Source organism: Anomaloglossus baeobatrachus, chromosome 10, assembly GCF_048569485.1.
Source record: "Anomaloglossus baeobatrachus isolate aAnoBae1 chromosome 10, aAnoBae1.hap1, whole genome shotgun sequence".
Taxonomy (NCBI): domain Eukaryota; kingdom Metazoa; phylum Chordata; class Amphibia; order Anura; family Aromobatidae; genus Anomaloglossus; species Anomaloglossus baeobatrachus.
In genome coordinates this window covers 88,184,444-88,211,917 of record NC_134362.1, presented here as the reverse complement: position 1 = coordinate 88,211,917, position 27,474 = coordinate 88,184,444, and the positions used below count along the sequence as shown (strand labels likewise).

The 27,474-nt window shown below is 46.3% G+C and overlaps 1 protein-coding gene across 2 annotated transcripts; it reads left to right on the top strand.

The window, feature by feature from the left end:
* On the top strand, positions 1 to 27,474 carry LIN7C (lin-7 cell polarity scaffold C). 2 transcript variants are annotated; one of them, XR_012727229.1, is made up of 6 exons: positions 1 to 94; positions 4,163 to 4,281; positions 6,218 to 6,289; positions 19,864 to 20,073; positions 22,544 to 26,348; positions 26,395 to 27,474. XR_012727229.1 is itself a non-coding variant. In XM_075325500.1 (5 exons), the coding sequence occupies exons 1-5, from the start codon at positions 58 to 60 to the stop codon at positions 22,697 to 22,699; spliced, it is 594 nt and encodes a 197-aa protein (XP_075181615.1). In that variant the 5' UTR covers positions 1 to 57; the 3' UTR covers positions 22,700 to 27,474. The 2 variants fall into 2 exon arrangements, 1 of the variants encoding a protein (XP_075181615.1); XM_075325500.1 differs by having other exon boundaries at positions 22,544 to 27,474.

Sequence of the window (27,474 nt, the reverse complement as noted above, 5' to 3'; positions counted from 1 at the left end):
ATTACTACGTCACTTCCGCTCGGTGATTTCCGAACAGTTCATACAGCTGGAGACAAGATGGCGGTGTCCGGGGAGCCTGTCCGGCTGGAGAGAGGTGAGCGGTGCCGGGCTTGTGACGGGACCTCGGCGGCCGGAGACTGACAGCCACAGTGATCCTCCGTGGTTACTGCTGATCTATGTGTATGGGAGGATGTGGAGGAGCAGGGACCCGGTGCAAGGAGCCGCTGTGCCCGGCTTATCCCAGCGCAATGTCTTCTGTGTCTGAGCGCTGATCCTGGATTAGGGGCCGCAGACAGGAGCAGTGGATTCCAGATAAAGGAGATCTCCTGTCACAGATCCTTTCCCCTGTCACAGATCCTTTCCCCTGTCACAGATCCTTTCCCCTGTCACAGATCCTTTCCCCTGTCACAGATCCTTTCCCCTGTCACAGATCCTTTCCCCTGTCACAGATCCTTTCCCCTGTCACAGATCCTTTCCCCTGTCACAGATCCTTTCCCCTGTCACAGATCCTTTCCCCTGTCACAGATCCTTTCCCCTGTCACAGATCCTTTCCCCTGTCACAGATCCTTTCCCCTGTCACAGATCCTTTCCCCTGTCACGGATCCTTTCCCCTGTCACGGATCCTTTCCCCTGTCACGGATCCTTTCCCCTGTCACGGATCCTTTCCCCTGTCACGGATCCTTTCCCCTGTCACGGATCCTTTCCCCTGTCACGGATCCTTTCCCCTGTCACGGATCCTTTCCCCTGTCACGGATCCTTTCCCCTGTCACGGATCCTTTCCCCTGTCACGGATCCTTTCCCCTGTCACGGATCCTTTCCCCTGTCACGGATCCTTTCCCCTGTCACGGATCCTTTCCCCTGTCACGGATCCTTTCCCCTGTCACGGATCCTTTCCCCTGTCACGGATCCTTTCCCCTGTCACGGATCCTTTCCCCTGTCACGGATCCTTTCCCCTGTCACGGATCCTTTCCCCTGTCACGGATCCTTTCCCCTGTCACGGATCCTTTCCCCTGTCACGGATCCTTTCCCCTGTCACGGATCCTTTCCCCTGTCACGGATCCTTTCCCCTGTCACGGATCCTTTCCCCTGTCACGGATCCTTTCCCCTGTCACGGATCCTTTCCCCTGTCACGGATCCTTTCCCCTGTCACGGATCCTTTCCCCTGTCACGGATCCTTTCCCCTGTCACGGATCCTTTCCCCTGTCACGGATCCTTTCCCCTGTCACGGATCCTTTCCCCTGTCACGGATCCTTTCCCCTGTCACGGATCCTTTCCCCTGTCACGGATCCTTTCCCCTGTCACGGATCCTTTCCCCTGTCACGGATCCTTTCCCCTGTCACGGATCCTTTCCCCTGTCACGGATCCTTTCCCCTGTCACGGATCCTTTCCCCTGTCACGGATCCTTTCCCCTGTCACGGATCCTTTCCCCTGTCACGGATCCTTTCCCCTGTCACGGATCCTTTCCCCTGTCACGGATCCTTTCCCCTGTCACGGATCCTTTCCCCTGTCACGGATCCTTTCCCCTGTCACGGATCCTTTCCCCGTCACCCAGGGGGGGAGGGGGAATCCATTACCTGTGACCTTTGGAGGATCTGTCACCTGGGGGGGCTGTCTCCTGTCACAGGGATCCGTCAAGGATTTTTCCTATTTAGGAGCACTAACATACTGTACATATTATACAATATTTCTCTTTTCGTAACAGTTATAAATAATTATATATAAAAATTGGCCAAATGTTTTGTTTTTCTCTTTTAAATCCCCGGTTGATGGTGCTAGAAACAGTGACGTGAATTGGCAGTGGGTTATTTTGTGCATTTTTCTTCCTTTATTTTATGTTGTAAAGGGTTTTTGTTTCTTTCCCATGTATGTATGTATGTATGTATGTATGTATGTATGTTGGGAAGGTGTATGAGCCCACAGGGGAGTCTCGGCTAGCTGACCGGATCTCATCGGACGCTCCAGGTCTTGCCGCCCGGCACACTAACCATATGACCACCAAGTCCAGAGAAAGAACCTTCCCTCGTGCTTCCTAGATGGTATACACAGCACAAGTGGCCACTTTATCTGGTCACTGGTTCTGTTTAAGCCTAAATTCACAAAGTGGCACAAATAATGGTGCAAATCTGTTTGCTGATGGGTGTAGATTTCATTCTCTGACACGGCAGCTGTCTGCAAAGGGAAGATTTACTAAAGGGAATATGTCTTTGAATAGACTTAGAGAAGTTTTAATCCAATGGTAGAAATATATCTGTAGCTATAAGTTTTAACTTTTTTTTTTTTTCTCTTAAAGATTAGCATAGGTAATACCAGGCTCCATCCATCGCCCACAGGGCAGCGTGCGGGTCTGATTAGGTGCAGACCTGACTTGTCACCGTTCAGCGCCTATAGGGCCCGCTGGGCATGAGTGCTTCTCCTTGGGGCAGGTCTGAGGAGTGACATATTCCACCTTGTGAGAGTGGCGCTCAGTGGGCATCTATGATGCTCCATGGGTTGAGTCCGAGAAGTCACATCTTCTACGTTGAGAGCGGTGGTCGGTGGGAATCTGGTGGGCGAATCTGAGGAGTCACATCTTCTACATTGTGAGAGCGGTGGCTGCTTAATATATGTGCTTCTCTGTGGTGCATGTCTGAGGTGTCACATCTTCTACATTGTGAGAGCGGTGGCTGCTTAATATATGTGCTTCTCTGTGGTGCATGTCTGAGGTGTCACATCTTCTACATTGTGAGAGCGGCAGCCGGTGGGCATCTGTGCTGCTCCGTGGGACCGGTCTGAGGAGTCATATCTTCTACATTGTGAGAGCAGCGGCGGTGGGCATCTGTGCTGCTCCGTGGGGCCGGTCTGAGGAGTCATATCTTCTATGTTGTGTGAGTGGCAGCCGGTGGGCATCTGTGCTGCTCCGTGGGACCGGTCTGAGGAGTCATATCTTCTACATTGTGAGAGCAGCGGCGGTGGGCATCTGTGCTGCTCCGTGGGGCCGGTCTGAGGAGTCATATCTTCTATGTTGTGTGAGTGGCGGCCGGTGGGCATCTGTGCTGCTCCGTGGGGCCAGTCTGAGGAGTCATATCTTCTATGTTGTGTGAGTGGCGGTTGGTGGGCATCTGTGCTGCTCCGTGGGGCCGGTCTGAGGAGTCATATCTTCTATGTTGTGTGAGTGGCGGCCGGTGGGCATCTGTGCTGCTCCGTGGGGCCAGTCTGAGGAGTCATATCTTCTATGTTGTGTGAGTGGCGGTTGGTGGGCATCTGTGCTGCTCCGTGGGGCCGGTCTGAGGAGTCATATCTTCTATGTTGTGTGAGTGGCGGTTGGTGGGCATCTGTGCTGCTCCGTGGGGCTGGTCTGAGGAGTCATATCTTCTACATTGTGAGAGCAGCGGCGGTGGGCATCTGTGCTGCTCCGTGGGGCCGGTCTGAGGAGTCATATCTTCTACATTGTGAGAGCAGCGGCGGTGGGCATCTGTGCTGCTCCGTGGGGCCGGTCTGAGGAGTCATATCTTCTATATTGTGAGAGCAGCGGCCGGTGGGCATCTGTGCTGCTCCGTGGGGCCGGTCTGAGGAGTCATATCTTCTATGTTGTGTGAGTGGCGGCCGGTGGGCATCTGTGCTGCTCCGTGGGGCCGGTCTGAGGAGTCATATCTTCTATGTTGTGAGAGCAGCGGCGGTGGGCATCTGTGTTGCTCCGTGGGGCCGGTCTGAGGAGTCATATCTTCTATATTGTGAGAGCGGCGGCCGGTGGGCATCTGTGCTGCTCCGTGGGGCCGGTCTGAGGAGTCATATCTTCTATATTGTGAGAGCAGCGGCGGTGGGCATCTGTGTTGCTCCGTGGGGCCGGTCTGAGGAGTCATATCTTCTATTTTGTGTGAGTGGCGGCCGGTGGGTATGTGTCACTTATGTGGAGAAGGGATTGAAGCAGGGGGCACAGAGTTTGCAGGAATCTACACTGTGTGCAATCATTAAGCGATTTGTATACTTGATGATTAATTTAATTATTGAACAATTGCTGAGCTGTCAGTCCAAATATTCAATAAACCTGAATATTAAAGAAATCACCCGAGTGATGGTATAATCTGGCGGGTATTTAGGCTTGTTCCGGGCAGCTTAGCACCATGCAGTAACCCATGGTTGGGCATGTCCCTGAAGACTAAGAATTGTTTTTTTTCTTCCTCAGATATCTCAAGGGCCATTGAGCTGCTGGAGAAGCTCCAGAGAAGCGGAGAAGTTCCCCCGCACAAGCTGCACGCCCTGCAGAGAGTCCTGCAGAGCGATTTCTGCACCGCAGTGAGAGAGGTGAGCCGCAGGAGGTCTCCATGAGGTGGTACAGCTCTGTATTTTTCTCCGCAGTGCCTCCTTTATCCCTGTGGTGTGTTTGGTGCTGCGGCTGTCTCCCACTGGACTGACCTGCAATACAGACTATAGACAGATGTGGCGCTGTGTATGAGATAAAACAGCCATTATTTCCCCTGTTCTGACCATCGCTAACAGGCCTCTGGTTAGGACTTGAGTAGCTGAGTACATATAACTCGTCCGTACACACAGCTGTATAGAGGTGGCTGACATATACGGCACTTCACAAGAACACACACATTCCATGCAGATTTTAGGGCCCCCGTTTTTAATAGATCTGCTTTATGGAGCACAGATTATGCCCCTGTATTGGGATCTCTGCTTGCAGGTGTTTAGGGTTCTGTAAAGGGAATCTGTGCCGTGGATGAAGGGTCATCGCCTTCTATCTGCTCATATCAATCAATGCTTCAGCTACTTAAAAGGAGCCAACCACCAGGATTTTGATATATAACCTAAAGCCAGTGCTATACTGGCACTATCAGCCTGAGTCTATACATACCTGTAGTGGTCAGCTCAGATATTTGGGTTCTGAAATCCAAGAAAATAAAGTTTTTATAAAATCATCAGCTTCTTGAGTGACAGCAGCTGAGGATCAGATAATATCTGGGGGTATTCAGTGTTATCCCCTCCCCTTGGTAGAATTAGCATAAGTATTATACAATCGATTTTACTTTTTCACTAGCAGGACCTGTGTGAGGTCATACCCATGTGACCAGAAGGGGTGGTGCCTCAGCCAACAAAGTTTATACCAGGAAGCCATATTTTTCTGTTTGCTGAGGCCCCGCCCCTTCTGGTCACATGGGTATGACCTCACACAGGTCCTGCTAGGGAAAAAGTAAATCAATTGTATAATACTTATGCTAGTTCTTATTGAGGGAGGGGATAATTCTGAATTCCCCCCCCCAGATATTATCTGCTCCTCAGCTGCTGTCACTCAAGATGCTGATGATTTTATAAACTTTACTTTCTTGGATTTCAAACCCTAAACATCCAATCTGACCACTACAGCTAGGTATAGAATCAGCCTGATAGTGCCAGTATAGCACTGGCTTTAGCTTATATATGAAAATCCTGGTGATTGGTCCCCTTTAAATAAAAATCCTCTAACATAGTGTTAAAGGCGTTTTGTCACTATTAAAGGGGTTCTTCAGCACCGCTTACTTTCACATCGGTAGATGAGGATGACCCTGCCATGGCAGATGCCTACCAGGACGTGAGCACAGCTGGCAGGTATCACTGGAGAACCCTTAAAGGGTAACCGTCGTTTTAATTTTTATATCGTAAATCAGTAGTGCACATGAAAATAAGCAACTTTGTAATATGTGTTATCATACAAATCTGCTTCCTTCTCTGCCAGAATTGCTCAGTCATTATCAAAATTCTCAATTATTTGGTGAAATCTGTATCACTGAAGACTTTCCCAATACTAAGATAGGAGATGGCTGCTGTTACATAATGTGTGTCCACTTAATGACCTGAGGGCTGGTAGCCACACACAATCAGTCATTCTCTGTCAGCCATATCCCTATATAGTGATCGTGTATTCACTGCACAGCAACCAATAAAAAATGTCGTCCTGCCTGCTTGTTAAGAATGGAGCAGAGCTTCTCCAACCCGGTGCAGCTGAAAAGCCAGGACAGTATCATCAGCTGCCAGAGGGGGAAGAAGACTGATTCTGTCCAGTGTTCAGGTGTTCAGCAGCATCAAGATCATCATCTGAAAAAAATAATTTGTATTTATATTGGTAGAATCACTGCACATGGCTCTAAAACCTCTTCTATTAGCCTTTAAGGATTTATACAAGAACTTTTAGTATTATTTCACGATATTCATATTTGGCCATTTTCAGCCGGTTCAGTAACGTTTTGCTTTCTTTCAGGTCTATGAACATGTGTACGAGACAGTGGACATAAACAGCAGCCCAGAAGTTAGAGCCAATGCCACCGCAAAGGTAGAGGCCAGATTCTGATTGATATACGGCCAGCATTTCATTCCATGAGGGTGACACTGCATCCTGTAACCCCACTCCTCCAGTATCGGTTACTTCCCTCCCAAGTGTCCCACATTCGGAGACTATACTTTCCCACAGACATGAGAGGACCTATGAGCCTCAGATCACTGGAAAGTGGAAGAATGGTGTGAACGCCTCCTCTGTTGTCACATTCAGGTCTTCGCCCTCTCATCAACCTGTTTTGTTATAAAGTTCTTGCTCAAGTTTGCTATAAAATGTCTTGGAGGAACCGCACACCAGTGGGCACAAGATTTAATTTAACAGTTATACTGATTCTCTCCTGTCCAGATGTCACCACAAGGAATGAGACATAGAATGACAGAGTGACAAGTAGCAGAAAGGCAGCAACACTTCTAAACCTAAGAATGGGACACCTGCTGCACTTTCCTGTCCAGAATCGTCCATGTTTTCTGGCCTGTCTATCCTTCCACATTGCATCCATGCTTCTTCCAGGGTGTCTTTCCTGTGCGTGACAGCGTTGCTGCTGCTCGTCACCATATGACGGTGCACTATATGTCACATATTGTGGTGTGAAATGTGGACACGAGAGAGAATCAATAACACTGGTGAAGCACATCTGCTGCCTATTGGTGTGCGTTTCCTCCAAGTGATGTTTTAAGGAGTTGGGTGGTCCGCTCCATGGGAACAAGCCTCTGGTCATGTCTTGGCATCAAGTGAGGGTAGTGCAACCTTTGCAGCCCACACTTTCATTGAAATGTTTCCAGCTTTCTTAGACTTTTTCCAGACAAGAAGGTGTGGGACTCATTAAGATCCTGAATCATGTATCTACATCTGCTGAATGGGTGGTAACCCTTCTGTCAGTGTGAGTCCGATCACTGAGACCTCCGATGATTACTAGGTGAGGGTCTTGTTCTGTTACATAGACATGGCGTGTGTCCATCAGGTGAGTGCTTTACCTTCTGGTGTGCAGGTTGAGGCGAGGCTTCCAGGCATCTTATACCTTTGTGTCTCGGGGCTGGTGCTCCCCAGCCTCACATTGTTGCTGGAGAAATTGTACCTTCCAGTTGCAGCCTGTAGACACCCAATGTCAGATCAGGTAAGAGAATTGAGTTGGAGGACACTTTACATATCGCTGCCCACTTGTAGCTGCTACATTTGGGTGTGATAAGCAGGACACACACTGCGGTAGACCATTGCCTACTAAAGTACTGTTATACTGTTATTTTCCCACTGGATGGCAGTATGGTAGACCTCATCATGACTCTGCTGTTAATACAATGTGATGTGCAGGCCGCCTTTTATAGTAACCGTCACACTCCTGCAGCCATTGCACCTGTCTCCCGGGGCATTGAAGGGATGGTCCTCTGTCTATCTTGTGCTGCTAGGCATTATATATGAATGAGATTAGCACTTATGTAGATACCTTTCATTTTCAGACGTGCCTCTGTGCGGCGCTATCACTCCCCATCATGTGGGGCCTGTGCCGGGAATATCATGCTGTGATGTCAAGATAATTCGAGCTCATTTTGCAGGCTCTGGATATTGACGATACAGCCCACGTGACCCAGTCTTACTCTATGACCACGGCACCTTGATTGGCTGTGGGTGATATTTCACCGTACGTAAAAAAAAAAAATCTTTGTCTTGCACCCGCCCTCTTTTTTGGATTACTAGCACCTCGGCAGGCGCCACCCCCAAGCTTGTGCACTCTGGTCTGAGCTCCGTGCCTGCGTGTAACATCACAGTCAATGTATGCTCCATAAATCAGGCAAGACACATACAGATGCATCTCAATAAATTAGAATATCATCAAAAAAGTTAATTTATTTCAGTAATTCAATACAAAAAGACAATGCATATATTATATAGTCATTACACAGAGTGATCTATTCCCAAGTATATATTTCTTTTAATGTTGATGATTATGCCTTACAGCCAATGAAAACCCAAAAGTCATTATCTCAGAAAATTAGAATTACCACAAAATACCTGCAAAGGTTTCCTAAGCTTTTAAATTGGTCCCTTAGTCTGGATCAGTAGGCTACACAATCATTTGGAAGACTCCTGACTTGACTGATGTCCAGAAGGCAGTCATTGACACATTCCACAAGGAGGGTAAGCCACAAAAGGTCATTGTTAAAGAAGCTGGCTGTTCAGAGTGCTGTATCCAAGCATATTAATGGACAGTTGAGTGGAAGGAAAAAGTGTGGTAGAAAAAGGTGCACAAGCAACTGGGATAACCACAGTCTTGATAGGATTGTTAAGAAAAGGCCATTCCTAATTTGGGGGAGATTCACAAGGAGTGGGCTGCTGCTGGAGTCAGTGCTTCAAGAGCCATCACACACAGATATAACCAGGACATGGGCTACAAGTGTCACATTCCCTATGTAAAGCCACTCATGACCAATAGACAACGCAAGAAGCGTTTTACCTGGGCCAAGGAAAAAGACTGTTGCTCAGTGATCCAAGGTGTTGTTTTCAGATGAAAGTAAATTTTGCATTTCCTTCGGAAATCACGGTCCCAGAGTCTGGAGGAAGAGTGGAGAGACCACAATCCAAGCTGCTTGAGGTCTAGTGTGAAGCTTCCACAATCAGTGATGGTTTGGGGAGCCATGTCATCAGCTAGTGTAGGTCCACTGTGTTTTATCAAGACCAAAGTCAGCGCAGGCGTCTACCAGGAAATTTTAGAGCACTGCATGCTTCCCTCTGCTGACAAGCTTTTTGGAGATGGAAATTTCATTTTCCAGCAGGAATTGGCACCTGTCTACACTGCCAAAAATACCCATACCTGGTTTAATAACCACAGTATCACTGTGCTTGATTAACCAGCAAACTCACTTGACCTAAACCCCATAGAGAATCTATGGGGTATTGACAAGAGGAAGATGAGTCACCAGACCCAGCAATGCAGACGAGCTGAAGGCTGCTATCAAAGCAACCTGGGCTTCCATAACGCCTCAGCAGTGCCACAGGCTGATCGCCTCCATGCCACGCCGCATTGATGCAGTAATTCATGCAAAAGGAGCCCTGACCAAGTATTGAGGCATTTACTGTACAGACTTTTCAGTAGAGCCAACATTTCTGAGTTTAAAATAATTTCTTCAGTTGGTCTTATATAATATTCTAATTTTCTGACATAATGACTTTTGGATTTTCTTTGGCTGTAAGCCATAATCATCAACATTAGCAGAAATAAACACTTGAAATAGATCACTCTGTTTGTAATGGGCGGCACGGTGGCTCAGTGGTTAGCACTGCAGTCTTAAAGCACTGGGGTCCTGGGTTCAATTCCCACCAAGGACAACAACTGCAAGAAGTTTGTATGTTTTCCCCGTGTTTGCGTGGGTTTCCTCCCACACTCCAAAAACATACTGATACCTAGATTGTGAGTCCCAATGGGGACAGTGTTGCCAGTGTATGTAAAGCGCTGTGGAGTTAACAGCGCTATATAAATGAATAAATATTATTATAATGACTCTATATAATGTTTCCCTTTTTTGTATTGAATTACTGAAATAAATTAAACTTTTTGATGATATTCTAATTTATTGAGATGCACTTGCATAGAAGTGTGAGGCCTCTGCTTGCTGCCTCCGGGTCGGAGCTTTCTGACTGTCACTGAGCTTATCTATGCTGCTGTGGACAGTAAGATATATACCGTATTTTTCGGACTATAAGACGCACCGGACTATAAGACGCACCCTGGTTTTAGAGGAGGAAAATAGTAAAATAAAACCTTAAGCAAAAAAATGTGGTCATGACACACTGTTATGGGGCGAGGATCTGCTGCTGACACTATTATGGGGGTAATGTCCCCAAATTCTCTACTAAGGTACCCCATCCTGGTGATGATCCTCTTGCCTTGTATATGATCCTGCTATAAACCCCCATCCTGCTCATATACCAGCATCCTGCTCATATACCCCCATCCTGCTTATATACCAGCATCCTGCTCATATTCCCCCATCCTGTTCATATACCCCCATCCTATTGATATACCCCCCCCATCCATCCTGCTCATATTCCCCCATCCATCCTCATATTCTCCCATCCTGTTCATATTCCCCCATCCTGTTCATATTCCCCCATCCTGTTCATATACCCCCCCATCCTGTTCATATACCCCCCCATCCTGTTCATATACCCCCCCATCCTGTTCATATACCCCCCCATCCTGTTCATATACCCCCCCATCCTGTTCATATACCCCCCCATCCTGTTCATATACCCCCCCATCCTGTTCATATACCCCCCCATCCATCCTGTTCATATACCCCCCATCCATCCTGTTCATATACCCCCCATCCATCCTGTTCATATACCCCCCATCCATCCTGTTCATATACCCCCCATCCATCCTGTTCATATACCCCCCATCCATCCTGTTCATATACCCCCCATCCATCCTGTTCATATACCCCCCATCCATCCTGTTCATATACCCCCCATCCATCCTGTTCATATACCCCCCATCCATCCTGTTCATATACCCCCCATCCATCCTGTTCATATACCCCCCATCCTGTTCATATACCCCCATCCTGCTCATATACTCCCATCGTGCTCATATACCCCCCATCGTGCTCATATACCACCCCATCCTGTTCATATACCCCCACATCCATCCTGTTCATATACCCCATCCTGTTCATATACCCCATCCTGTTCATATACCCCATCCTGTTCATATACCCCATCCTGTTCATATACCCCATGCTGCTCATATACTCCCATCCTGTTCATATACCCCCATCCTGTTCATATACCCCCATCCTGTTCATATACCCCCATCCTGTTCATATACCCCCATCCTGTTCATATGCCCCCATCCTGTTCATATGCCCCCATCCTGTTCATATGCCCCCATCGTGCTCATATACCCCCCATCCTGTTCATATACCCCCCATCCTGTTCATATACCCCCCATCCTGTTCATATACCCCCCCATCCTGTTCATATACCCCCCATCCTGTTCATATACCCCCCATCCTGTTCATATACCCCCCATCCTGTTCATATACCCCCCATCCTGTTCATATACCCCCATCCTGTTCATATACTCCCATCGTGCTCATATACCCCCCATCGTGCTCATATACCCCCCATCGTGCTCATATACCCCCCATCCTGTTCATATACCCCCCATCCTGTTCATATACCCCCCATCCTGTTCATATACCCCCCATCCTGTTCATATACCCCCCATCCTGTTCATATACCCCCCATCCTGTTCATATACCCCCCATCCTGTTCATATACCCCCCATCCTGTTCATATACCCCCCATCCTGTTCATATACCCCCCATCCTGTTCATATACCCCCCATCCTGTTCATATACCCCCATCCTGTTCATATACTCCCATCGTGCTCATATACCCCCCATCGTGCTCATATACCCCCCATCGTGCTCATATACCCCCCATCGTGCTCATATACCCCCCATCGTGCTCATATACCCCCCCCATCGTGCTCATATACCCCCCCCATCGTGCTCATATACCCCCCCATCGTGCTCATATACCCCCCCCATCGTGCTCATATACCCCCCCATCGTGCTCATATACCCCCCCATCGTGCTCATATACCCCCCCATCGTGCTCATATACCCCGCCATCGTGCTCATATACCCCCCCATCGTGCTCATATACCCCCCCATCGTGCTCATATACCCCCCCATCGTGCTCATATACCCCCCCATCGTGCTCATATACCCCCCCATCGTGCTCATATACCCCCCCATCGTGCTCATATACCCCCCCATCGTGCTCATATACCCCCCCATCGTGCTCATATACCCCCACATCCATCCTGTTCATATACCCCCACATCCATCCTGTTCATATACCCCCACATCCATCCTGTTCATATACCCCATCCTGTTCATATACCCCATCCTGTTCATATACCCCATCCTGTTCATATACCCCATCCTGTTCATATACCCCATCCTGTTCATATATCCCCATCCTGTTCATATATCCCCATCCTGTTCATATATCCCCATCCTGTTCATATATCCCCATCCTGTTCATATATCCCCATCCTGTTCATATATCCCCATCCTGTTCATATATCCCCATCCTGTTCATATATCCCCATCCTGTTCATATATCCCCATCCTGTTCATATATCCCCATCCTGCTCATATACCCCCATCCTGCTATATGCCCCCATCCTGCTCATATACCCCCATCCTGCTCATATACCCCCATCCTGTTCATATACCCCCCATCCTGCTCATATACCCCCCATCCTGCTCATATACCCCCATCCTGCTCATATACCCCCATCCTGCTCATATACCCCCATCCTGTTCATATACCCCCATCCTGTTCATATACCCCCCATCCTGTTCATATACCCCCCATCCTGTTCATATACCCCCCATCCTGCTCATATACCCCCCATCCTGCTCATATACCCCCATCCTGCTCATATACCCCCATCCTGTTCATATACCCCCATCCTGTTCATATACCCCCATCCTGTTCATATACCCCCATCCTGCTATATGCCCCCATCCTGTTCATATACCCCCATCCTGTTCATATACCCCCATCCTGTTCATATACCCCCCCATCCTGCTCATATACCCCCCATCCTGCTCATATACTGCCATCCTGCTATATGCCCCCATCGTACTCATATACCATCCTGGTATATGGCCTGTATCCTATAGCACAGAGAAAAAAAAAAACAAACGTTTATACTCACCTTTTCCTCACTCCGTGCAGCACCGATCATCTTCCTCTCTGCTCCACTGACCTGTGTGTGTGTGTGTGTAGCCGTTCCCCCTGCAGCACGCGATGTCTTCCTGTCTGTGCCGATCAGCTGATCAGCACAGATCAGCTGACCGGCACAGACAGGAAGACATCGCGTGGTGCAGGGGACGGCTCCACACATGGGGACGGGTGAGTGCACCGATTCACTACTCCCCGCGCTGATGACGCCGCCGCGCGGGGGGCAGTGAATACAGCCGCACATGATCACTCCAGGCTGTAATTGCCAGAGGTGATCATGCGGACCGGCTCTTTACTATGCGTGCGTCCCCGCTCGTCCTCCCGCCCACCTGTCAGCGCCGGCTTCTATGCTGAGAAATGGGCGGGAGGATGGGCGTGCATATGTAATGAGCGGGCCCACGTGGTCACAGCAGGCTGCTAGAGCCTGCTCGTGCCCCCGATGACCCGCTCCACCACAGCACCTCATTCCCCGCAGCCACAGTCAGACCATAAGACGCACCCCCAACTTTCCCCCAACATTTGGGGGAAAAAAAGTGCGTCTTATGGTCCGAAAAATACGGTATATATTACTGAGCAGCATGACCAGCATTCAAGGCTGTGCAGCTTGCTGCCTAAAGTAATGGAGCAAAGATTGTCAGCTCACTGGGTGGGGAGCATCATGGTAGCTTCTAGTTGCTTATTTTGTTCTTCGCATAGTCTGTAATATCCACTTGGTGTGGTCCTGCACCCCGCTGGACAGCTGTTACGGGCAGCAGACAGACGTTCTCAGATGCTGACAGAACACCGCAGCTCCATCAGGTGCGTATGGTTGGTGGTGAGGATTGGAAGACCTGCTATTTATGGTGCATAGGATAGGAGAATTGTGTTGAACATCGCAAAAAAATAAAAATTGAAGCTATGGCTGCTGGTGTCGTGTTCTCTCCTCTAAGGTTTTCAGTGACCACAGGACTTTTATGAGACTGAGCTGTAGGAGCGCACGGCTGACATGTGCAGTGGGTACAGAAAGTATTCAGACCCCTTTAAATATTTCACTTTTAGTTTCATTGCAGCCATTTGGTAAATTCAAAATAGTTCAATTTTTTTTCTTATTAATGTACACTGCAGCCCATCTTGACAGAAAAAATAAATGTAGACATTTTTAAAAATGTATTAAACAAAAAAAACTGAAATGTCACATGATCATAAGTATTCAGCTCCTTTTCTCAGACACTCATATTTAAATCACATGCTGTCCATTTCCTTGTGATCCTCCTTGAGATGGTTCTACTCCTTCATTGGAGTCCAGCTGTGTTTAATTTTACTGATAGGACTTGATTTGGAAAGGCGCACACCTGTCTATACAAGACCTCACAGCTCACAGTGCATGTCACACCATATGAGAATCATGAGAACAAAGGAACTGCCCAAGTAGCTCAGAGACAGAATTATGACAAGGCACAGATCTGGCCAAGGTTACAAAAGAATTTCTGCAGTACTCCAGGTTCGTAAGAGCACAGTGGCCTTCATAATCCTAAAATGGAAGAAGTTTGGACCACCAGAACTCTTTAGACCTGGTCGTCCAGCCAAAATGAACAATCGTGGGAGAAGAGACTTGGTGAGAGAGGTAAAGAAGAAACCCAATATCACTGTGGCTGAGCTCCAGAGATGCAGTAGGGAAATGGGAGAAAGTTCCACAAAGTAAACTATCACTGCAGCCCTCCACCAGTCAAGCCTTTATGGTAGACTGGCATGATGGCCCAATGAAAGCCTCTCCTCAGTGCAAGACATATATAAAAGCCCACATAGAGTTTGCAAAAAAACACATGAAGGACTCCCAGACTAAGAGAAATAAGATTCTCTGGTCTGATGAGACGAAGATAGAACTTTTTGGTGATAATTGTAAGCGGTATGTGTGGAGAAAACCAGGCACTGATCATCGCCTGCCCAATACAATCCCAACAGTGAAACATGGTGGTGGCAGCATTATGCTATGGTTTGTTTTTTTTCAGCTGCAGGGACAGGACGACTGGTTGTAATTGAAGGAAAGATGAATGTGGTAAAGTACAGCAATATCCAAGAAGAAACCCTCATCCAGAGTGCTCTGGACCTCAGTCTTGGCCAAAGGTTCACCTTCCAACGACATAAGGACCCTAAGCACACAGCTAAAATAACAAAGGAGTGGCTTCAGAACAACTCTGTGACCATTCTTGACTGGGCCAGACAGAGCCTGACCTAAACCCAATTGAGCATCTCTGGAGAGACCTGAAAATGGCTGACCACCAACGTTCACCATCCAACCTGATGGAATTAGAGAGGATCTGCAAGGAAGAATGGCAGAGGATCCCCAAATCCAGGGATGAAAAACTTGTTGCATCATTCCCAGGAAGACTCATGGCTGTACTAGCTCAAAATGCTGCTTCTACTCAATACTGAGCAAAGGGTCTGAATTCTTATGATTATGTGATATTTACATTTTTATTGTTTAATAAATTTACAAAAATGTCTACATTTTGTTTTTTTTCTCTCAAGATGGGGTGCAGAGGGTACATTAATGAGAAATACATGAACTACTGTATTTTTCGCTATAAGACGCACCTGACCATAAGACGCACACTGGTTTTAGAGGAGGAAAATAAAATTTTAAGCAAAAAATGTTGTCATGACACACTTACGGGGCAAGGATCTGCTGCTGACACTTATGGGAGTAATGTCCCCAAATTCTCGGCTAAGGTACCCCATCCTGGTAATGATCCTCCAGCCTTGTATATGTACTCCATCCTGGTGTATGCCGCCATCCTGCTATATACCGCCATCCTGCTATATACCGCCATCCTGCTATATATTCTCATCCTGCTATATACTGCCATCCATCCTGCTATATACCCCCATTCATCCAACCTGCTATATACCCCATCCATCCTGCTATATGCCCCCATCCTGATATATACTGCCATCCTGCTAAATATTCCTATCCTGCTATATACCGCCATCCATGCTGCTATATACCCCACCCATCCTGCTATATGGCCCTATCCTGCTATATACACTCATCCTGCTATATACCCCCATCCTGATATATGGCATGTATTCTGTATCACACACAAAAAAAAAAACGTTTATACTCGCCTTTCCTTGCTCCATGCAGCATTGCTTCTCCCCCTGTCTGTGGCGGCAGCAGCGCCGCTGGAGTGTGGGGTAGTCACCGGTCACTTCCCTGCAGCATCGCTCGTCCTCCTGTCTGCTGGTCAGCTGACCTGCGTGACTAGCGGCGCGCACAGCGATGACCTCATCACTGTGGTCACAGTTCTCTACACAGATCAACTGACCGGCAGACAGGAGGACATCGCGAAGCTGCAGGGAACGGTGAGTATGCCGTACTGATTCACTGACCCCCGCGGTAATGATGATGCGCGGGGGGCAGTGAATACAGCCGCACAAGATCACTCCAGGCTGTAGTTGCCAGGGGTGATCACGGCCGGCTGTTTAATATGCGCGCACGTCCCTGCCCATGGGCGTGCATATGTAATGAGCGGGCCCACGTGGTCACGGCAGGCTACTACAGCCTGCTCGTGCCGCCGATGACCTGCTCCACCGCAGCACCCTCATTACCGGCCGCAGCCCTATAGTCGGACCATAAGACGCACCCCCCACTTTCCCCCAACATTTGGGGGGAAAAAATGTGTTTTATGGTCCGAAAAATACGGTATTTTGAATTTACCAAATGGCTGCAATGAAACACAGTGAAAAATGTAAAGGGGTATGAATACTTTCCGCACCCACTGTATCTCCTTGTTTCTAATACAATCCTCAGCATTGGAATTGTAATACAAACAAGATGAAATTCTGCAAATCACAGGAGGAATACACATGTTAATGTTATGTAAATGATGAAAAAATAGAAACAAATGTTTGAAACCTCTCCATTATGCCACATGCCTAAATGCCCGCACTTGCCCGTCTTGGTGTGCCATCACTGAGGTTATTGATGTTGGTATGCGGAATGTTCTGCCACACTCAATGCACTTGAGCAAATCAAAATCCGCTGCTGGCGTTTCCTGTGTAATTGCTGCTCAGTGCTGTCCCAAATGAGCTCAAGGGGAGACAGGTCCAGAGACGCTACAGATCATGGTGTTGTGTGTAATTGATGTAGCGTTGAATATGGCTCTTGAGACACTTTAAAGAAATGGTCGTACACTGGTTCCACAACCAAATCCGCTTAATGCCGAGCTGATAATGTACCACGAATGAATACTAGAGCGGTTCGTCTACTGTATATTATGCCCATTTTATCTCCTGGGAGTACCACCAGTGTGACATTCCCTCATGAAGATCTCTTCACGGTGCTGCCCATGAAGTGTCCAAGTCTATCTCCGGCTATCATTATGTCTAAAGACAACAGCACGGTTTATTTCTGTAGACAATAGGCCGCCATTGTGTCCTGCTCTGCACCATATAGCCTTTGGGAGCGGTGATGGGAGGGCATTGAAATGGCCTTCATGAGGTGCTTCTACTCAATACTGAATTCATCGAGATGGTTTGAAAATTTTATTTCCATTTGTTTGCAGATCATTAACATGTATCCAATCTGTGATGTAATGCCACAGACTGTTCCTCTTGGTATTGCAGTGTTAGAGGAGTGTTACTCTATCCCATGCTTCATAGCTTTCTCTATTACCCCATACTTCTGCGTCCTTCAGTAACCAGTATAACATAACTATTAATAAACGTAAATGTAACTTATACCGTATATTTGTAACTATTCCTATATCTTGTGCCTTACATCCTTCTGTAACTATTCCTATATCCTGTGCCTTACATCCTTCTGTAACTATTCCTATATCCCGTGCCTTACATCCTTCTGTAACTATCTCTATATCCCGTGCCTTATATCCTTCTGTAACTATCTCTATATCCCGTGCCTTATATCCTTCTGTAACTATTCCTATATCTTGTGCCTTACATCCTTCTGTAACTATTCCTATATCCCGTGCCTTACATCCTTCTGTAACTATCTCTATATCCCGTGCCTTATATCCTTCTGTAACTATCTCTATATCCCGTGCCTTATATCCTTCTGTAACTATTCCTATATCTTGTGCCTTACATCCTTCTGTAACTATTCCTATATCCCGTGCCTTACATCCTTCTGTAACTATCTCTATATCCCGTGCCTTATATCCTTCTGTAACTATTCCTATATCTTGTGCCTTACATCCTTCTGTAACTATTCCTATGTCCCTTGCCTTACATCCTTCTGTAACTATTCCTATGTCCCGTGCCTTACATCCTTCTGTAACTATCCCTATGTCCCGTGCCTTATATCCTTCTGTAACTATCCCTATATCCCGTGCCTTATATCCTTCTGTAACTATTCCTATATCCCGTGCCTTACATCCTTCTGTAACTATCCCTATGTCCCGTGCCTTATATCCTTCTGTAACTATCCCTATATCCCGTGCCTTATATCCTTCTGTAACTATTCCTATATCCCGTGCCTTACATCCTTCTGTAACTATCTCTATATCCCGTGCCTTACATCCTTCTGTAACTATCCCTATATCCCGTGCCTTACATCCTTCTGTAACGATCCCTATATCCCATGCCTTACATCCTTCTGTAACTATCCCTATATCCCGTGCCTTATATCCTTCTGTAACTATTCCTATATCCCGTGCCTTATATCCTTCTGTAACTATTCCTATATCCCGTGCCTTACATCCTTCTGTAACTATCCCTATATCCCGTGCCTTATATCCTTCTGTAACTATCCCTATATCCCGTGCCTTATATCCTTCTGTAACTATTCCTATATCCTGTGCCTTATATCCTTCTGTATCTATTCCTATATCCCGTGCCTTACATCCTTCTGTAACTATTCCTATATCCCGTGCCTTACATCCTTCTGTAACTATCTCTATATCCCGTGCCTTACATCCTTCTGTAACTATCCCTATATCCCGTGCCTTACATCCTTCTGTAACGATCCCTATATCCCGTGCCTTACATCCTTCTGTAACTATCCCTATATCCCGTGCCTTACATCCTTCTGTAACTATCCCTATATCCCGTGCCTTACATCCTTCTGTAACTATCCCTATATCCCGTGCCTTATATCCTTCTGTAACTATTCCTATATCCCGTGCCTTACATCCTTCTGTAACTATCCCTATATCCTGTGCCTTACATCCTTCTGTAACTATCCCTATATCCCGTGCCTTACATCCTTCTGTAACTATCCCTATATCCTGTGCCTTACATCCTTCTGTAACTATCCCTATATCCCGTGCCTTACATCCTTCTGTAACTATCCCTATATCCCGTGCCTTACATCCTTCTGTAACTATTTCTATATCCCGTGCCTTACATCCTTCTGTAACTATCCCTATATCCCGTGCCTTACATCCTTCTGTAACTATTCCTATGTCCCGTGCCTTACATCCTTCTGTAACTATCCCTATATCCCGTGCCTTACATCCTTCTGTAACTATCCCTATATCCCGTGCCTTATATCCTTCTGTAACTATTCCTATATCCCGTGCCTTACATCCTTCTGTAACTATCCCTATATCCCGTGCCTTATATCCTTCTGTAACTATCCCTCTATCCCGTGCCTTACATCCTTCTGTAACTATTTCTGTATCCCGTGCCTTATATCCTTCTGTAACTATTCCTACATCCCGTGCCTTACATCCTTCTGTAACTATCCCTATATCCCGTGCCTTACATCCTTCTGTAACTATTCCTTCATCCCGTGCCTTACATCCTTCTGTATCCCATGATTTGTTCTTTTCTGTCTCTTCTCGGTGATTTATGTGTGGTTTCCTCTTTTCCAGGCTACGGTCGCTGCCTTTGCTGCCAGTGAAGGACATTCTCACCCTCGGGTTGTTGAACTCCCCAAAACAGAAGAAGGTCTGGGATTCAACATAATGGGAGGAAAAGAGCAGAACTCCCCCATTTATATATCTCGTATTATCCCAGGTGGCATAGCAGATAGACATGGAGGCCTGAAGCGTGGGGACCAGTTGCTCTCCGTTAATGGGGTGGTAAGGAACCTTCGCTTGCTTTCTTTGCTTTTAATGAATGTCAGTCTGTACAGTAGTGCAGCACAAAACAAGATCCTACAAAAGCAATGGGGTCTTTCAGTTATTTAAGCTTCTGCATCAAAATAATAGGAGCAGACAGCTGCATGGCAGACTAGTGAGATAGGTGGATCCCTGGCGACTTTCCGTCCCCCCATCTTGCGTGTACAGGGAGAGCCTTGCTATTCCAGGGCGGGGAGAAGCCCCCCGGGGATCCAGCTTTCTGACTAGTCTGTTGCGCAGCTCATTCCCCGTTAGCTTTTCAGTAGGTTTTTGTCTGGGACACTGCAGCGTTTCAGAATTAAATATGCCTGGCTGAGATAATGCCGCCTGTTGGTGACACATGGTGACCACAGATCGGGCAGCATGAATCCGCTGTCAGGTTCACTTTAATAGGGAATACACTTTTAAAGGGGTTATCCAAGCTTTGTGAATGTTAAACAGAGCAGCAGATGGGGTAAAATGACAACATAAATAAGTATTGAACATGTCACCTATTTTCTAAGTAAGGGCTCTTCTCCACTGGCGTTTTATAAATCACAGTGATACTCGGCTCAAAATGTGAGTCTGGTGTCTTGTGTATGTCCTGTGTGTGATATGCGTACGGTGTGTGTTTTTTTCCTCACATAGCATCCGTATGACATGCGAGCGTCATGCGAGTGCTATGTGTTTATGCATACCGCGTCAGACTGGCTACCGGAGGAATCTCCAGTAATACCAGTCCTGGCCGCGGTTACCTGCACTGAACCCCGGAGCTGTCACCTGAGCTCCAGAGATCAGCCCGGTCTGTCTGCAGCTGTGCTGAACTGAACAGCAATCGCTGGGGAATCAATCACTCGGCGCTCGCTGTTCAGGCTGCACTCCGGAGCTCAGGTGACAGCTCCGGGGTTCAGTGCATGTAACCGTGGCCAGGACTGGTATTACTGGAGATTCCTCCGGTAGCCTGTCTGACGCGGTATGCAAGTGTCAGGATCCGTGTGACATGCGCATGCCACCTGGATTATGACTTTTTTTCTCGCTCCCATAGGATTGCATGGGGGTGAGAGAGCTGAGATTCGCATCAAATCGCAGCATGCTGCCATTTCAAGGAGAGCCCGTGTAGAGTCGTAAAAATACGGGGAAAAGGAGACTGCATCATAGTAAATCAGTAGACAGATTGCAATCCGTTTTTCCATGCGATGGGATTTAGAGAAAAAAAAAAAACACCAGTGGAGAAGAGCCCTAAATATATTTCTCGAAGAGATATTGACATGAATTTCTCACCAGACGTCAGTAACAACCTATCCAATCCACACAGGCAAAGAAATCAAACCATAAACGTCCATAAATTATATGTAATAAATAGTGATGAGTGAGCACTACCATGCTTGGCTACTTGTAATGTGCAGTCGGACGAACTCGACTTGTGTACCAAGTACTTTCCTATTGACTTTCATTAAACTTTGTACATGAGTTGAGCACCCTATGGGTGTCTGACTGCTCGTTACATGCACAGAGCATGGTAGTGTTAGTAATAAAAATAAATGACAGGAAGGGAAAAAGCATTGAACACATGAAGAAAACAGATGCAAAAAACCATGGAAATTCATGACACCAGTTGAAATCTATCAGTAATTAGAAAGCAATCCTGCCACTTAATGAAAAATATAATCTGTTTCAACTTATGGCCTATATTAAGGTGTCTCATTACCAAGGTGCTACACAAGAAACATCTCATGATGAGTAAAACTAGTGAGTTGTCTCAAGGCCTTTTTGTTGCAAAACATACTGATGACCTTGGTTACAGAATAATTTCTAAACTACTGGAGGATCCAGTGAGCTCTGTTGGGGCTATTACCTGGCAGTAGAAAGGACATCATTTCACCATAAACCAGGGACTAACAGGTGCTCCCCACATGATTTCTAAAAGAGGAATGAAAATAAGAGTTGTCCAAGGACCACCTGTGGAGAGCGACATGTTACAGAGCTTTATTATGTAACCGTCTGGGGTTATATTTCTCGAGTGTGTAGACATTGGTGTTTTTTTTCCAGACCTGGTGACAAGATTTATTAGAAAATAGCAGTAATTGTTTTCCATAGAGATAGAAATAGTTTATTTTAAAGGGGTAGTATGGGCTAAACTTTAGAGGTTCTCCAGGATTAGAAACATTCTTTTGAAAAAGAAAAAAATAAAGGGGGTCACTAGTGTGTTCAGGTTGTGTATGGTATTACAGCTCATCTCCAATTCATTCACAGCAATGGAGCTACACTCCCATGCACAATCTATATCATATATGGCGCTGTTGGTTTTTCTAATCCTGGACAACCCTTTTGCACCATTACACCCGTCACTACGACTCCATGTGCCCCCCATCTTCTGTCTATAACTGTAAGCTACATAGTAAGACAAGTGTACATGATGGCGGTACAATGCTGATTATCGTCTTCTCTGCAGAGTGTGGAAGGTGAGCATCACGAGAAAGCTGTCGAGCTCCTGAAAGCTGCCCAAGGGAAGGTAAAGCTGGTGGTCCGGTACACCCCTCGAGTCCTGGAAGAAATGGAATCACGCTTTGAAAAGATGAGATCAGCAAAACGCAGACAGCAAAACTAGGACAGAGCCCGATGTGCACACAAGACACAAACTGTTCTGTATCACTGACGAATAGATGACGTTCCCCTGTGAACCACCAATACAGCGCACGCTCTAGACTCAGCCGGACAGACGATCCAGGAATGTTCACACGTTTACAGGGCGCTTTTTAACTACCCTCATTTTTTTAAAAGTCAAACAACCTAAAAGAATGCATCTTAATATGGTGATGTAATTACACATTTGTAAGCTTTGTGGTTTTCCTAAATGTATTCTGCAACCAGTCATATTCCAGGGGCTCATAGTGGCCGCAGATTGGAGTCTGTATATGGGGGGTTATAGGGCCCATAGGACAGGTCCCACCGCAGATAACATTCCTCTGTCCCTTTCTGAAGCCCTCATCTCCCATCAGCTTCAGGAGGAGAGACTTTGTCATGGGGGCCTGGACACGAGCTCATCGCCCCTGGGGAGGAGGTGGCTCATTCAATGTATTTTGGGTAAGCCGGACGTTCGGATGTCCCTGTACTCCTGCCCACTGTGCAATGAGGCAGTGATGAAATGTTTTAGGAGTTAACTTAGAACAGAGTCTTACCATTATGCACCGCTGGGGTTTCATTTTGCTGATTCAACTGGGAATATGGCATCTTAAAGGCAATTTACCATGTGAAAAAAGTCTACTTTCCTCCAGAAGGAAGAAACCATCTCCATATGATGGGTATACACCAAGAAAGTCCATTAGAGAGCCCAGGGATATCGGCCAGCTGTAGACGGCACAATTTCTGAGTATTTGCTCTTTATTGGGGTTCTGGCTGGATGAGATGCCTTCACATCTCATGTGTGAAGTCCATGTCTTCCTTGAGAGGCGGTATTCTCCATGGATCATTGTATATGAGACTTCCTTCATCTGCTGCGTCTCTGCTCAGAGGACCAGCACTTTCCAGGAGCTTGGTTGGAGGCATCTCACCCAGCCCACCAGTGATGAGGAGCGCAAACTGCAGGACAGATGACCCATCCGCCTAGTCAGGAACTGGTTTTCCTAAGATTACTGAACAAACCATGATAACCCATCATTAGGATAAGTGACAAGCCTGTATAGAACTACCAGAGCTGCCAGTTAGATTTGCCCATATAAATGGACTGTGGCCCGGATTCTACATATCAGAGTTTTGGTTTTTTTGCCTTGCGCTATTTGTTTGGTTTTTTGCACCAAATTCTTCTAAATATTTACAATGTGCAACATCAAAAATGCTGTTTTTAATTTACATTGTTTTTGTAACTTATTATCTAGCGTTAGTATTCAATAAAAATCCAGCAAAACCCTTACTCTGGTCCGAGGACTGGAGTGTGATGAGGCCCCTTCCCCGCCAAAAGAATGCAACATTTTATAGTTGTTAGGGTTTCAGCCAACGATTTTCTGGACAGAAACTGGAAAAGCAAATTGCAGTTGATGCCAATAATAAAGTAGGGAACTGGTGTAACAGGAAGAGGGTGGAAGTGTCCCCGGATTACCCCGTGTGTTGCAATTACCTTCGCTAATAATTATTTCAGCTCTTGGGAAACAACATTCTGCTGCTTTAGAATAAAACCAAATGATGAAAGAAAGCGCCACCAGAGAGAATATTGTCCCTGTTGTAAAGGGAGCAGTTAAACTGAGTAAAATATATCCATTCCCCAAAAATGAGTGTAATATATATAGTAGGTAAAGGAATAATTTTGTAAGCTGCATTTCAGTGTTATGGCCACTAGATGGCAGGCTTGTCTCCCGAATATCCAGCGGTACTGACACTAATAGATCGGGCAGCTGCTGCGTCTCACAGATCTGTCCAGGATCAATGCTTAGTAGAGAATTTTAGCATATTTATGATTGCACATATTATATATGAATAACATTTTACAATATTTTTAACAACTTTACATGTAGGTCAATTTTTTTTGCATATCTGTAAGTAGCAGCCATGTCTTTCAAAAGGTGGTTAGACTGGCCTCGTGGTGTGATGTTGGTGGCACTTCTTAAATTAAGCAAAAAAATTGCTTGTAAAATGTTTTTCTTCCCTGCATGTGTAAGTCGGAGTTGTACATTTTGCATCTCATTCTGGTTGTTATTTAAAATGGAAAGCCACCAAGTGACCGACCCCAGTGAGGCCATCTAGAATATGGTCACGTTCATTTTATTGCCAGGACTCTGGGAAAGCTTTACTAAAGAGTCAGACATTGGTAAGTGTAAAAATCAGTAATCATTTCAGCACAAAGAACCTCTAGTGAAAAGTGGGTGTAATACACTCTCCTCACCAGAAGGTGGCAGCTCACACTGTAGACCGGTGGTCTCTGATACCTGCTGGCATGCTGGAAATTGTCTTAAAGGCCAGTATATGTTACAGGAGTATTGTAGAAGGCTTAAAGGGGATGTTCACTACTTGGACAACATCTTCTCATTCCCCTTGTTCACCCCCGTAAAAATAAATATGCCTATACTCCCCTCCGATGCGGCCGCGTTTCCAGTGATGTCTTAAGCTGCGTTCTTGGGGCCCATATCACATTGGTTGCGCTGCTTGCACGTCATAACAATCAGCGCCAGCTTCCTTCTCCCTGCCTTCGGACGTGTGAGCAGGAAGTAAGAACTGCACTCACATCCTGCTCAATGTCAGAAGGCGGGGAGAAGGAAGCTGGCGCTGATTGGTCACAGTGCTCGCATGTCATAACAATATTAGGTGGTTTCATACATCATTGGAACCACGGGCACACAGGAAGTGAGTATAGGCTTTTTTATTTTTACGGGGGCAAACAAGGGGAATGAGTAGCGGTAGTGGATATCCACTTTAACCTTCCTTCCAAATAACCCGCTGTCCTTATCATACATTTTATGTGCATTTCTGAATGGGCTGTTGTTATGGTTCCACCTTAATTGTTCTTACAAAACTGTGAATATTCTGTTATGGGGCAGAGTAAGAAATCACAATTTTAGTTCTAATGGTCTACAAGTCCCTTGTTTGCCTCTTGCTCTGCACCAGTTTTAGGGCTTTCATCATATCAGTTCGTGGGCTTTGTGCACATGGAATAATTTTACTGAGTTAACTGAGCAGAAACTCATCATTTTTGAGATCTAAAGAATATCTGCTCCAAAAAGTCCTCGAAAAACTGTGCAGACCACCTTAAACCCCAATTCATGAAGGTGTTTTGCAGGTTTTCTTATGTAGAACACCTTTAAATATCATTACATTTTTACACCACTTGGATTTGCGCAAACGCGACTTTTGTAGATTTTTATGCCACTTCCAGTTTGCTCTGCCAAAAAGGCTAAGCCTGTCCTTCTACTTCACGAAAAATTAGAGAATGTTCTCCAATCCCTGTCCAGAGTGACATCGCTGGCGGAGTCTTGGTGAATCAGAGACTCTTAATGAATCGGGCCATGTTTTCTGATAGAGGCTGCCATGTGTCTAGTGTCAGAATGTCCAAAAAGAGCTGGGGCAGCGGCAGGAAGGCAGTCAGTGAGTCCAATGAGCCAGTCTGTAGAGTATTGTACACTAAGGCTATGTGCGCACTAGAGATGTGAAGTTTCTCAAGAAACTTTCTCGAGAAACTTCTTTGAGTGAAAGATTTCCGGACCTCCGGAAAAAATCCGCGTCAAATCCGCATGCGGATTTGACGCGGATTTGCCGCGATTTTCCCGCGGGTGGTTCCCTGCGGATTTTTGCAGGCTGTACTGCAGAAATCCGCAGGGTACCCGCGGAAATAATGGACATGTTCATTTTCTCGAGAAAATCCGCATGCGGAAATTTCTCGAGAAAAATCCGCACCAGTGCGCACAGCTTTTTTTTTTTGCCATAGAAATTGCTGGGAAATGTCTGCACAAAGATTGCAGACATTTCTCAAGAAATTTCCGCGGCAAATCCGCGGGTAAAAAGCTCTAGTGCGCACATAGCCTTAGAGTGGACAATCCAATAGTGGTCATAGGGAGGAATTTCCTCAAGGTTTCCCACCTAGGATGTGGCTATGGCTTTATGACTTGATGATCCTAGCCTTCATTAAAATTATTCTGAATTTTGGACCTATTAAAAAAAAAGAAAAATTACATGTTGAAGATTCACTTTAAGGGTTGAGGTGTGATTAATCGGAGACTTTCTTGCTATGGTCACAACTGCCTGATACTCCATTGTAACCTGTCTCTGCAGCCTGAGCCCTGGATCAGCACTAGGGAGGGAGCTGTTGGCAGTGGTTACTCCATGCTGTTCACCAGCTCGGCCTGAGATACTCGGCATGGTCCAGGACCACACTTAGATGGTTGGTGTGCCCTTCATATGGTACCACTGTATCAGTCTTCTGAGCTTAGTGGTCATGTAACAAGGTCTCAGGAAGGTGACCACACAGTACTGCCCCCGAGGGACCGACTTCTCTAAAGAGAACAATCATTTGTAACTACGGTTCTTTTATAATGGTAGATTTCTAGATTTTCTTCAAATATTTTTGAAGGGGGTTTTCTTATCACTGACCTTCTGTACGCAGCGTGCGTGTAGTCACTGTATAGTTGTCCCTGTGTACCTCCTGTGATGTGGTGTATACGTGTGTAGTGATGGTACCTTGGTGCTTCATATGTAACGTGGTACTCGGATCACCGACCTGAAGCGGCTTAGATTCTGCAGCTAAGGATTTATAAATATATTGCATTTTTTTGTTACACGGATGCCATTGTAATGTATCTCAGCTTTTATATGTGGTAAACCGTAGACTAAATGTGATTACTGATGGTGATGGCTTTCATGATTGATTTTCCACTGATTGTAATAAAGGAATATTGTGTA

Coding starts and splice junctions, on each gene's coding strand:
- LIN7C (XM_075325500.1), top strand. CDS start 58: ATGGCGGTGTCCGGGGAGCCTGTCCGGCTGGAGAGAG. Junction 6,290..19,863: donor GAGCCAATGCCACCGCAAAG/GTAGAGGCCAGA, acceptor CCTCTTTTCCAG/GCTACGGTCGCTGCCTTTGC. Junction 20,074..22,543: donor TGCTCTCCGTTAATGGGGTG/GTAAGGAACCTT, acceptor TCTTCTCTGCAG/AGTGTGGAAGGTGAGCATCA.